Raw genomic sequence first — 13,615 nt, 5'->3', positions numbered from 1 at the left:
TATCTGACCACAGAACCAATTCATCTAGGTCAGACTGTAAAGTGGAAGGTTGGCGCAGGATTCTTGTTTCCAGCAGGTTCATGTCATCCACGTATTTCCCACGTTAAGTAAATACAGTCAAGCCGGAAAGTCTACACACCCCTTTCACCTTCTCCACGTTTTATTACATTACAGACTTATTCTACAATAGATTGAGTTCATTTTTTGTCACAAAATTCTACACAAAATAGCCCATAATGACAAAGTGAAAGCAGGTTTTTAGACATTTGTGCTAATTTATTAAAAATCAAAATGTAAAGTATCATATGTACACAAGTGTGCACAACCTTTGATATGGCACCCAAAAGTGAGCTGAGGTGCATTTTGTTTCCACTGATACTGCTTGAGATGTTTCTACAACTTAATTGGAGTCCACCTGTGGTAAATTCAATTAATTGGACATGATTGGGGATTGCCAACACCTGCCTATATAAGGTCCCACAGTTGACAGTACATGTCAGAGCAATCTCCAAGCCATGGGGTCAAAGGAATTATCTGCAGACCTCAGAAACAGGATTGTGTCAAGGCATAGATCTGGAGAAGGGTACAGAAAAATTGCTGCAGCTTTACAGGTCCCAAAGAGCACAGTGGCCACCATAATTCATAAATGGAAGAAGTTTGGAACTACCAAGAATCTTCCTAGACCTGGCCTCCCAGCCAAACTGAGCGATCGGGGAAGATTGTCCTTGGCCAGGGAGATGAGCAGGAACCCGAGGATCACTCTGACAGAGCTCCAGCGTATCCTTGTGGAGATGGGAGAACCTTTCAGAAGATCAACCATCCAGGCAGCACTCCACAAATCAGGCCTTTATGGTAGAGTGGCCAGACGGAAACCACTCTTTAGTAAAAGGCACATGACAGCCCGCTTGGAGTTTGCCAAAAGGCATTTAGAGGACTCTCAAACCATGAGAAACCAGATTCGCTGGTCTGATGAAACCAAAATTGAACTTTTTGGCCTGAATACTAAATATCAAGTCTGGAGGAAACCAGACACTGCTCATCACCTGGCTAATGCCATCCCTACAGTGAAGCATGGCGGTGGCAGCATCATGATGTGGGGATGTTTTTCAGCAGCAGGAATGAGGCGACTAGTCCTGATAGAGGGAAAGATGAATGCAGTTAAGTGCACCGAGATCCTTGAAGAAAACCTGCTTCAGAGCACCCTGGACCTCAGAGTGAGGCGAAGGTTTACCTTCGAACATGACAACGACCTGAAGCACACAGCCAAGAGAGCAAAGGAGTGGCTTCGGAGAAAGTCTGTGAATGTCCTTGAGTGGCCCAGCCAGAGCCCAGACCTGAATCCAATTGAACATCTCTGGAAGGAGCTGAAAATGGCTGTGTACCGATGCTCCCCATCCAACCTGATGGAGCTTGCAAGGATATGCCAAGAGGAATGGACAAAAATGTCCAGAAACAAGTGTGCCAAGCTCATAGTTTCTTTCCCAGGATGCCTTGAAGCTGTAATTGCTCCCAAAGGTGTATCAACCAAGTATTAGGCTAAGGGTTTGTACAGATATGTAACCCCTAAATGACCTATTTTTGTCAGTAAAATAAAACTGCATATTTTCTACAAATCTGTTTTCACTTCGGAATTATTGGCGATTGTGTGTAGATGTTTGAGGCAAAAAATGAACTCCGTCTATTGTAGAATAAGTCTGTAACGTAATAAAACGTGGAAAAGGTGAAAGGGGTGTGCAGACTTTCCGGCTTGACTGTATATATAATTTTTAGGATCCTACCATGAAACAGTTTTTAAGTGAAAATGAAGGTGCTAGCCAGGCTCAAATAACACCTTTATGTGCGATCAGCAAACACTACAGCTCGTGGCCAAAATGTTAGGCAACTTAGCTTTTTGTCAAGGATGCGGACACAATATGTTTCATCACCAGAGATGATGATATCATGAGAGAATAAAGACTTTGCTACATAAATTCTTATGCTGCTGGGATGTAAGTACTCAATTATTTTCCATAGTCTGCATTAATCCACATAACTAGTTGTTCGGTTGCTGCTTTTTGGCTTAGTTTGGATTTGCCCAGTGGACTATTTAGAGATAATGTTCTAAGGGCAGTGAGAATCATTTAAAGTAGATACCTGCTTGTGTGCATACTGAGACATTTTACGCAGCCACATAGTGATGTGACGCAATATTTGGAATAAATATTGTGATCATCTTTCCTTAGAACCTTAATGCTAACTTAATGCCAGGTCAAAATTGACTCCGAATGATATGAAAGCATAACGGTTATTCATGAGCGCTACACAGGATTTCATCAATGTTTTTGAGAAGGGGTGATGGGAGGGGCTGAGCAGGTGAGCATGGGATGAAAGAAAGACACTCAGACTCAGTCTCCAAGTAGGCTTTAGGGCATGACTCTTCCTGTCTGAGGTTAGAGCTAGGAAGACAGGAGACTTGTAAGCACTGGCACACTTTTTGACCTGAAAGTGCCACAACATTTACCTTTTACAATTATGGCATTTGGTACATGCCCTTATCCAGAGTGATTTATATTTATCTAATTTATACAACTGAGCAGTTGAGGGTTAAAAGCTTTGCTCAAGCGCAGTCCTGGGATTTGAACTGATGACCTTCCAGTCAAAAGTCTTAACCACTGCCATTACATGAAGAATGGTCTGCTTGGCCATGCTGGTGTCCTGACTCTGAAACTTCAGGGCTTCATTGGCAACGCAGTCACACAGGGAAGATCACAGCAGGTTGGTTTGTATATGTTGAGCAGAGCGGATTGTTCTAACGTCACTTGACGCTGTGCGTAAACCAGTTTGGTGGAGAGCCACCGCTTATCCTTGTGTAGGTGTCCTGCTGCTAGGACTGAAGTGTGAATCAGTTCCCTTTCACTGGAATCAACTCTAGACTGGAGCGATTGCTAGCAGTAAAATGGCTTCTTATTTTGGCTAATTATCTTAATAAAATTCTTGCAATGTGGCTTAGTGAATTCTGCCAAAGAGCACAATTCTGCTGTGAGTTGCCTAGAACTATCGAATCCTATTCTGGTTGTTGCCATTTTGAGTGGCTGTCCCAAATAGCCAAGAGCCTGTCAGTGACCCAGACACATTTTCACACATTGCTGAGGCTGGAATTGAACATGGTGCCTCAACTGGTAGGTAATTATTAGCTCAGAAAAGTGTCTTAGACATGTCATGAGGATGCCACATCTACAGTCATGGAACGAAGAGTATGACTAGTCATTGCGCTAGAAGGTGGGCTGTTTTAAAGGAGCTTCTGAATTGTGTGGTGTCAACTCCTGAATCATGTCTTTTAGCTGAGTCATCTTTGTCAATTCACCTCGAAATTAACTCAGATTGTTGCCCTGGTTGAGCAGTCGATACCAGACAAGTGCGTTTGTGACTACAGAGAGGTGTTTGGGCTGCAGGCTTGAGTTGAATTGAATACCGAAGACACTACGTTCTTCAGATGAGCATGCAGCTCATGTCTGTCTTTAGCTCCTGAAAGATTGACACAGACTGCACAAGTGAGTCTTGAAACAAGATAACAATGGAAATCTGACCCATTATCTACTCCTGGTGATACAGAATTTCAGAAATAGTATGCCAGTTCTTGAAGTTATCTCATCATTGTACATGCTTACTGCACAACATCTCAGTGTCTCCTGGTCTGCAAAATTAGATGTTATCCTCCAGTGCAACTTTTTTTTTAAGTTAGATTCAGTATTTTCTGTATGTCATGACTGTTTTCAGAACTTTCAGCCTCTAAGTTTTATGCACAATATGGGAGAGCGGGGAGACTTGGGACAAGTTTTCAGCTTTTGTAGATTGTGTGAAATTCTTTGTAGGTAGCATCACATTCATATTGCATTAGAGAGTATTTACTATACCCTTTTACCACAACATTAGTTTCTTAGCTTGTCACATATACTGGTCTTTGGGCTTCACTTTTCTGTCATTATTTCTTGCAGGGAGACATGAAACATTGAGGGGAGATATGGGATTTAATACTGGGAGACTTGGCACATAGTGGGGAGACATGGAAAAAAAAAACACACAATGTTGGTACAGCGATAGAAAAATGTCAGTTTACCCAAAACCTGACTCGACAAAACAGTTCCATTCTCAATCAGGAATGAAATGAGCTTAATCCTCATGCAGGTACACGGCCACATTTTTAACAAATTTTTAAACAAGTTTATATTTGTAAACCACAAGAAAATAAAAACAATGATGAACTGTCCCAACTCTCCCCATCTGGCCATTTTGGAAAAAAAAATCCTTAAATGTTTTTTTCCCCTAGAATTGAAGTGTAATAAATAATACGATATATCCGCATTCACTGGATATGAGTAATCGCATGCTCTGATTGGCTACTCTACTACTAGGATATCAGCTCATATACCGTGAGTAGAGAAAAACAAAATGGCGGAGCGTGTTGTTGAACCAATCCAGGACAAAAAAACTCTACTCAAAAATAAAAAAAACCCAAAATTGTTAAGTACTTAAAAGGAACAGAAATAGCTAAAAGAATATCCGGGGGGGGGTGTTCATCCTCCCCTCCCCAATATTGCCTGTTCCACACTCCAGCCCAGCTGGTGGCAGTAATGCACCTTTAACTTGGTTTGCCAACTGCCAAAAAAAACCCTAAAGAAGAAGAAGAAAACCCCAAAAATGCAAAAAAGCAACAAAATATCGAATAAAAGTATTTCATGGAAAGAACGCATCTTTTTTATTTTTCAAGAATTATTATTATTATTATTATTATTATTATTATTATTATTATTATTATAGCATTTTTCACAAATTGCTCCTGTCATTTTGCTGGTTTGTTTACGTTCTAAGAGGAAATCATTTTGTTGAACGTTTTGTATAAAGTTTTTATCAAATTTGCAAAAAAATAAGAATAAAAATGTTCATTTTCTCAAAATCCAGTGAATGTGGATAGAATAAAACAGTTATTCCACTCAATCTCGTCATACATGGCTTATAGCTGACTTGGTGCTATGCGGCTCATCGACTATCGGCTCATGTACGACTCGATTTCATGGAAGAACTGTTAAATATGGTAACTCTAGGCTACATACTTTAATTCCTAACAAATCCTGTATTCACCAGCGTACATTGCACCATAGAATGGAGGCAGAGGTGAAGTAGAAAATACAAGTTTTGGTTGATTCAAAATATTGAACTGCACAAACCTTACTGCAGTGTCCAGCTTCAAGGTTCCAAAGGAAGTAGGTGCTAAAGGTTGCTCTAAGGGGCAACATCTAACTTCTGATGTCATCTAAACCCTGATTGGTTGAAATTCATTTATGGGAATACAAACTGTCCCGAGTCTCCCCGGTCTCCCCTACTTTGCAAAACATAGAGCGGAGTTCAGTAAAGCAAGGATACTTAAAAAATACATAAATTCTTTTTGATACACTGTTGTTCATTTTTATTACTATATTCCAAGTATCTTGAAGACCTCTCCACAGTTCTTCTGCAGACTTTGGGTCTTACATTCTTCTTAAAGGAGATATGCAGAACTTTTATTTTTAAATACATTTCTGAGTGGATAGTAGCTCCATCCTTGACTCTTGTATGCTGCATAAATGGGAATAAAAAATATATATTTTTGAGAGTTAAACTCGACCGCAAAGTTGGCATTCGAGCTGGCCCACTGAGCCAGCCAGAACTTGCGTGCGTGACATCACAGCGGTAACCGGTTTTAAGGCCGAGGCCTTTGACAGCTATAGACCAAAGTCATATAAATAAAAATTTATGGTGAAAGTAATAAATACCGTTACCGACTTGCTCAACTAAGACTGATTTGACTTCATTGATTGTGGGTTGACTCTCATTAAAACAGGATAGGTGTTATAACTTATGCAACATACATGTACATGCATGCATTTTCACTGATAAAACATAAAAAGCTAATTACATAATCAGATGAACTGAGACAATCACATTCTGGGGCAAATTAAATAATCTTATACCCGTAACTTAAACACACAATACAAGTTACATGTATTAATCTAAATGCAGCTAAACAACGAGTGTTGTTTTTGTTGTTTTGTATCCAAATGAGAGTCGGAGCTTACCCGTCTGTGTTCTCGCTTCTTGAAGGCCAATCTTGTGGCCAGTTGTTTTGAAACAATCTGACTTTCAGTTGTTCGTTCAGATTTCCGTTCATTCGCTTCTTCCCCGTAAGGGCGAGATTTTGCTGCTGAAGCGAGCATATCCAGCAGAGAAATCAGACGGCTGGTCCACTCATTCTCCATTTTCTCCATACTGAGTACTCCGCCATTACTGCTTGGCTCAGACAATTACTAAAACCTGTTACGGGACGTCACTGGTTTTAGCAACAACGGCGGGGAGGTCACTGCCCGATCGATAATATGTCCTGTCCCGTCCCGGGTTTTAGCACCAACCCTTGGCTCACACTCTGGGAGAACTGGTGCAACTGAACTTACTTTCCTTTTCTTGTAGTTTTCTTTTCCATTAATTGTTGGTACTGCACCCTCTTTCAATACAGGTTCATAGCTGACGCTCCTCAACAATAAAGTTAAATGTGCAGAGCAGAGGAGAGACCACTTCGTAGGCGCCCAATGTGCCCATGAACTTCTCGCAAAATGTGTCCAAATCTTTGCAGTTTGAACATTCTTGGGTCATGAATGCAACATAAATCCACCTTCTGTCGTGTTGCTGCACCCGCCAGCAACACATCTACGTGGCACGGCGATAAATTAGCTCAAAATGGAGGATCGGAGTTGCAGTCAGCACTGTGTTTTAGCATAGCGGAAATGGCGATGAGACCGATAGACTTCCTGCTGTGACGTTACGGACGTCAAGGTCATTCATTCAGACCGCTACCTATATGAATCATTTTAATCGTGAAAATCATGATATTAGATTTATTGTTAACGCTTAAAACTATTCCTATGCCATTCTTGAGGTTGCAAGGCATTTATAAACAAAAAGTGAGGCCATGGTTCTGCGTATCTCCTTTAACAATTTTTGTGTCTGAAATTTGTTCTATTACTGAGTGGCCCTCACTTATGAAACAAACATATGCTGGAAAACTGGGCTTACGGTCATTTCCACACAACGCTCGGTATTTATCAGTGTGGACATGAACAGAGGTTACGATCAAATCTCACATCAAGTCTTACCTCACGGATGCAAGTTTCAAGTCAGTGTGCATACCGTATGTGGTGCAGCATAATAAATCTGAGTGGAGAATTGTGACTAGACCATACATTCTGCCTGGAGTTTAAGCATATGCAGACACATATTCATCACTTTAAAATATGTAGTGTATGGCAAAACATTATATTTAAAATATTATATTGACTAACTGGTGTGTGTGTGTGTTTTAAGGCCCTACGATCCACAGTCAGACCCTGGCCACTCTGAGTGGTGATATTGCCACACCTTTCAACATCACCACTACTGGCCATCAGCTCCTGTTGCGCTGGTCGGCCGACCATGGCACCAATAAGAAGGGCTTCCGAATCCGCTATGTCGGTGAGTATCAAAGTATGTATCCACTTCAATCACTTTTTCACTTGCATGCTTTTTCCTGCTCTTTAATCTGAGCTAGCATGTGGATAGAAGCACGGTGTGTGCGTGGGCTTGGTTTTATATCCTAGTGGGACCAAATGGATAGGAATAGCGAAGGGTTTTGGATCATGTGCTGACTTTTTTTTACAAAATCTATAATTTTATTTAAAAAACTAAACCAAAATGTTTCCTTTGGGGTACTAAGGTTAAGGTTAGACTTAGATGTTAGATTTAGGTGTATGCAGAAGCGTTAATTAGTTGCATTAAGAATTATATCAATGGAAGGTCCTCACAAGGATGGTAAGGCCAGTGTGTATGGGTGAGGGCAAGGGTGTTCATGTGTGTGTTCTTTAGTGTGTGTACATTTTAATGTGAAAAGAAATCTGAGACAGATCCTACATGCCTTGTAATATGTTGCAGTAAATTGTATGTCCCAACAGCCCAGTAGTACACACTGTTAATGTTACTGAAGATGCCCCTGGAGATACAAGGCAAACACACACATTTACTCTCTCTTCCATTTCTTACTGAATATTCCAGTTTGCTCTGGGTGCTTTACAGAGAAAATGAGAGAGAAAGGATATGTCTGCTGTGAGTCTTCAGTAACATGCATGCATAAAAAAAGTGAATGACAGTGCTAACTATAGGTGTGTGTGTGTGTGTGTGTGTGTGTGTGTGTGTGTGTGTGTGTGTGTGAGAAATTAAGGAGAATGAAGCAGTCGTGAGTAATGAAGTCTCAGGTCATCTCAGCCAGTGATTCTCAACTGGTGTGTGATGAGGCAAAGTGAAGTGTGTTGTGGATTTTTCAGGAACCCAATGACTTTTTATCCAGGCTCATGAAATATTATTTATAAATACACCAATAACATTGCTTATTAATTCCAAACATTTGTAGTAGTCACTTAGGCTGTGTGTCCAAAGAGTGGGCTTTTTTGTTGTTGTTTTAGGTTTTTTTTTGGTGGGGGTTTTTTTTAGCACCAGCCTCTTTTTTCAGTTTTTCCCAACGAGGAGAGAGTGTACAGTATGCGGCTGCCGAGAGAAAAGCGCTGCACCCAGCGGCTTTTATGAGAGCACTCTGCTGTTCTTGTACGGCCGCTCCAAGCACCTGGAGTTGAAACTCTCTTTTCAGAACTTTTCAGAACGCCGATGGTGTTGCTGCTGTTGCCGCTTTTCAGGCAACCAATTTATACAGCGGTTAGTGGTGATATGTTGTCAAGATATTGTTGTCATAGAAACAGAACTGATGTGCAGCATGGGGGCATGTAATGTTTTTTTGATGAAGCACTGGGATGAAGTGCTCCCCAGTGCCGTGCCAGCACTTTTCTGGGAAAAAAAAAAACACTATATGGACACACGCCCTTATTTACAACTTTTACGATTTTATTTTAAACTAAATCGCCTTTAATTCCATGCTCGGTTTGATTCCAAAGATAAACGTAGGTCCGGGGAGGAGGATTGTTGTAGCAAATGGAAAAGGCAGTTATTGTCGGTTCTGCATTGCGAGCACAAAGGCTCATGGGATTGTTAATGTTTAAAATAGCATCAGGGACGAAATAGTAATGAGCCGCCATGAGCGAGACGCAGTGGCAGAAGGTCTCTCTGAGCTGCTGGAGCTGTGTGTCTGTCTGTCTTTCTGTGAAAAGCCGTTCTATTTTGTGCTATTAATGGAACAATTTATTTTATGTAATTTATTTTAGTAGACTGCTCTTCATGATGCCACACTGTGTCGGGCAAGTTCTTGCTCTGGTGCACTTCAAAGAATTTTTAATAAATTATGCGATTGCATTAATGATTTAACTATCTATTTGATAATTATTTGATAGTTTCCTGCAGTGCAATATTGATCAAATCTCGTTAATGACGTTATAGCCTCTCATAACGTGTATGACATTCTTCATAATCGATAACCGGCTAGGTTGGCATGGTGGTGTAATGGTTAGCACAGTCGCCTCATAGCAAGAAGGTTCCGGGTTCGAACCCAGCAGCCAGCGGAGGCCTTCTGTGTGGAGTTTGCATGTTCTCCCCGTGTCTGCGTGGATTTCCTCTGGGTGCTCCGGTTTCCCCCTAAGACATGCAGTGAGGTTAACGTGGGGCGGCCTCGGGCTGAAGTGCCCTTGAGCAAGGTACCTCACCCTGACTGCTCCCCGGGCGCTGTAGTGTGGCTGCCCACTGCTCTGAGTGTGTGCGCGCGTGTGTTCACTGCTTCAGATGGGTTAAATGCAGAGGATGAATTTCACTGTGCTTGAAGTGTGCATGTGACAAATAAAGGTTTCTTCTTCTTTAAGTTGGTGTGACTTGATGCTCTGGTTTGATCTTTGATGTGCTTTAACCCCAAAAAGTTGAAAACCTCTGCTCTAAGAAGTGCATGTGGCTGTGTGGCTTTCCCAGAGAGGAAAGTTTATTGTACCACAACACTCAGTGGATCTTATTACGGCATTTATTATCACATTATATCACAAAGACTCTAACTGGGCGGAAAGTGTTGATTCATTTTCTGTAACAGCAGCTCTGACAGTAGTGCTGGCTGTAATTAAGGTTTATATCAATGCGCTTGTTCTGGTGTATTATTGTTTCTATAGGAGCTGTTTATTCACAGAAACTTATATGGAAGACACTCCACATAATCTAAGCCTAATAATAGATTTATGAAAAAAGTGTCATTCTTTAACAAAGACCCATATTCACTGACATGGTGAAGATTTCTGTAAGTAAGCATTTATTAACATTTATGGAAGGAGGCTCCCTCAACAGCTCTTTTTAATGATCAGTAAATTTTGCTGAAAGTTTCCAGTTTTTCTGCAACATGACAAGCTGAGAGTTTGTTTGGTTGGTTGGGTTTTGTTTTTTTTATTAATTTATTTATTTTTTAAATTAACTTCAAGAAAGAATAAAAATAGAGCCTAAGTGAGAATGGTTGTTTATAACTAAAGGTCAGAGATAACAGGAATGCTATAGCTAGAACCATAAGTAAAAACAGTTAAACATATGAAATGTCATTCTTTAATGAATCAAAAATGGCAAGCATTAGTAAAATGTTGATATAAGAAGAATAAAACCCTTATAGATGGGCTCTTATTGGAAAATAATAATCCGGTTTGTATCAGGCTGTGTGACACCATCACACTGTTGATTATTTTTCTATTACAGTATACCTCTTGTGTTTTCTTCCTAACGTGTTACTTGGATATTGCATTGTTTTCCTCTCCAAGCCTTATATACTTTCATGAAAATTCAACTAAAATTCAAACAGGATGAGGCTAAATACTTAAATGTCAGGCCAAATCAACAATTTCATTACAATAAGTATCTAGAGCTAGTCTGGCTAATGCGACTTCAAAGCTCTGCGAGCATTTGGTCTGGCAAAGATATTAAGCCCAACCATTTCCCAAAGGCGTGGTTGACCCGCCTCCCTGAAATGCTACAGTTTGCTACTGGTCGAAGCCAGAAAAGGCTGTGACGAAGCTTAAACCAATCACATCACTCTTTCCTCTGACGTATGTGACGCGACGGAAACTGCTTGAGTAACAGGAAGAAGATAAATACCTCCAGGGCTGCTCTTTGCTCCGTTTTCAATGAGAACTTCCCATTGAATGCTTTCAATACAGCATCTACCGCTGTGTCAAAGGCTTGCCGCTGCTCCATGTTCGTAATGTTTCTAGTGAATGAAACGCTTCCGGCCATAGATTCTGGAAACAATCTATGGCTTCCGGTCGCAGTTCTACTACGTCACTGCCTTGAATACGCCTCTCTCCAGGGCCGTTGGAGATGCTCAAAGTTGATTGGCTCCTGATTTTTCGGGAGCTTGGAAGAGCTGGAGATAGCTTGCCTTGCCAGACTAAGCTCGCAACAGGCCCTCGTGTTGCGTCACACTTAGGATGGGCGGGCCCAGGCTAATCTAGAGCAGCCTTTCTCAACCGGGGTGCCACAGCACCCTGGGGTGCCGTCTGGCTTCGATAGGGGTGCAATCAAAAAATTATATATTCTAACATTGAAATAAATAAAATGAATTAAAATTCAAAAAAACGATAGTTACACTAATGCAGATCATTGCCGCCTCATGCATCATTAAAATTTGTCTCATGGCCCCCCTTCCCATATCACAACGTCACTGCTGGGGTCAGCGTGACTGCGTATATTTTATATGGGGGAGCCTTGAGAATTTGCATACTTCTGAAGTGTGCCGTGACTGAAAAAAGGTTGAGAAACGCTGAACTACAGAAGAAGTGGAAATTAGGTTGAGAAAATATCTGACACGTTTTGCTGGATAATAAGGTTGGCACAATGAGGAGTAATTTATGCTCATGAGCACAGTGCATGGAAAGTTATGTGTGTGAAATTTGTATTAATTGCCCACAAGTAGTAAAGTATATGAATTAAAAGCTCCCAGCAGGGCAACTCTATATTTTCCAGATTTAGCAACATGTTTGGTTGAAGAGAATGAGAGAGAAATCAGGGCTGAAGGTGGTGTAAATATAGAAAGTTATGGTTGGTGACATCTTCAGTTGCCACTTTATACATTTAACAGTAATTCCACGAATTCGAGTCGTACATGAGCTATAAGCCATGTATAACGAGATTGAGTGGAATTCGATCCACATTCACTGGATTTTGAGAAACAAAATATTTTTATTTTTTTGCAAATTCAATAAATAAAAACTTTGTACAAAATGTCAGACAAAATCATTTCCACTAAGAATGTGAACAGACTGGCGAAATGACCGTAGCAATTAGTGAAAAATGCTAGAATAATAATTCTTGAAAAATTAAAAAAAGATACATTCTTACCATCAAATACTTTTATTCCATATTTTGTTGCCTTTTTTTTTTGTATTTTGGGGGTTTTATTTGCGAGTAGAGTTTTTATTTCATTCTCGGTTGGTTCAGCAACACGCCCGCCATTTTGTTTTTCTCTACTCATGGCATATGAGCTGATAGCCTAGTAGTAGAGTAGCCAATCAGAGTGCACGCTTGCTCATATCCAGTGAATGTGGATAGAATAAACAATCTTATCTGTGCTGCTACATGGACAAACCAATTCAACCCTTTAATGTCTCAGCCTGTTATTCAGTTACTCATCTTGAAGCATAGTATTTTATAACTAAATATAAGGAATACAAGTCTAGACTTGCCAGTGTTTCGTGGGATGTTCAGTGATCATCGATGTAGGATTGGATTTGTATTTTTTACTATACTTAAGTTTGTGCACCCCTTCTCATTCATAAGTTTTTCTGTATTTTGTATTTTCTACATTGTAGAACAATATTAAAGACATCAAAACTATGAAGTAACAGGTGGAACATATATGGAATTATGTGGTAAACAAAAAGTGTTTTAAAATACGTTTCATGTTTTATTTTATTCAAAGTAGCCAGCGTTTACCTTGATGACGCTTTGTACACTATTGGCATCATCTTACCCAGCTCCATGAGGTCATCACCTGGAATGTTTTTCAATTAACAGCTGTGCCTCGTCAAAAGTTAATTAGTGCAATTTCTTGCCTTAATGAGTTTGAGATCATACAGTAAATAGTAAATAATAAAAACACAGTAAATAGCCCTATTCCACAACTGTAGTAATCCATATTATATCAAGAACCGCTCAACTAAGTAAAGAGAAACGACATCCATCATTACTTTAAGGCATGTCTAAAAGTGTCTTAAAATAAAAACCAAAAGAAGAAAAGCAATCCATTGAATTAGAAGGTGTGTTCAAACTTGTGACTGGTACTATGAATGGTGACTGGAATCTTCGAAGCACCACCTGTATTGTTTTGATGAGAACTTTTTTCCTCATAGTACCGGTATTTGAACACAAATGAAGTCCTCTGTCCTTTTTCTAACTTTTAAAAGATTAAATGTTCTCTGACGCCCTGTTTATTTTTCTTTAATTTTCTGTATAACCCAGTTACATTTCTGAGCATCCTTCCTACATGATTAATAAAGGCGAGTGCAGATCTTACCGTCTGGTAAAGACAGAGGGTCTCATGGACATTGATGGCAAGAAAAGACATTAATTCTCCACCAGAAAGCTTTTCTGGAGATTTATGTGAAGATTTATTTAT

The 13,615-nt window shown here is 40.1% G+C and overlaps 1 protein-coding gene across 1 annotated transcript in view; it reads left to right on the top strand.

Moving 5' to 3' along the window:
* Nucleotides 1–13,615, top strand: part of csmd3b (CUB and Sushi multiple domains 3b) — an 898,971-nt gene that overhangs the window by 756,547 nt on the left and 128,809 nt on the right. Inside the window, 1 exon segment of the mRNA XM_060942250.1 lies at nucleotides 7,372–7,518. Within this exon segment, the coding sequence (XP_060798233.1) occupies nucleotides 7,372–7,518 (147 nt within the window).

The sequence above is a fragment of the Neoarius graeffei genome, chromosome 16, assembly GCF_027579695.1.
Source record: "Neoarius graeffei isolate fNeoGra1 chromosome 16, fNeoGra1.pri, whole genome shotgun sequence".
Classification (NCBI taxonomy): domain Eukaryota; kingdom Metazoa; phylum Chordata; class Actinopteri; order Siluriformes; family Ariidae; genus Neoarius; species Neoarius graeffei.
This window is presented reverse-complemented; position numbering and strand designations above follow the sequence as displayed.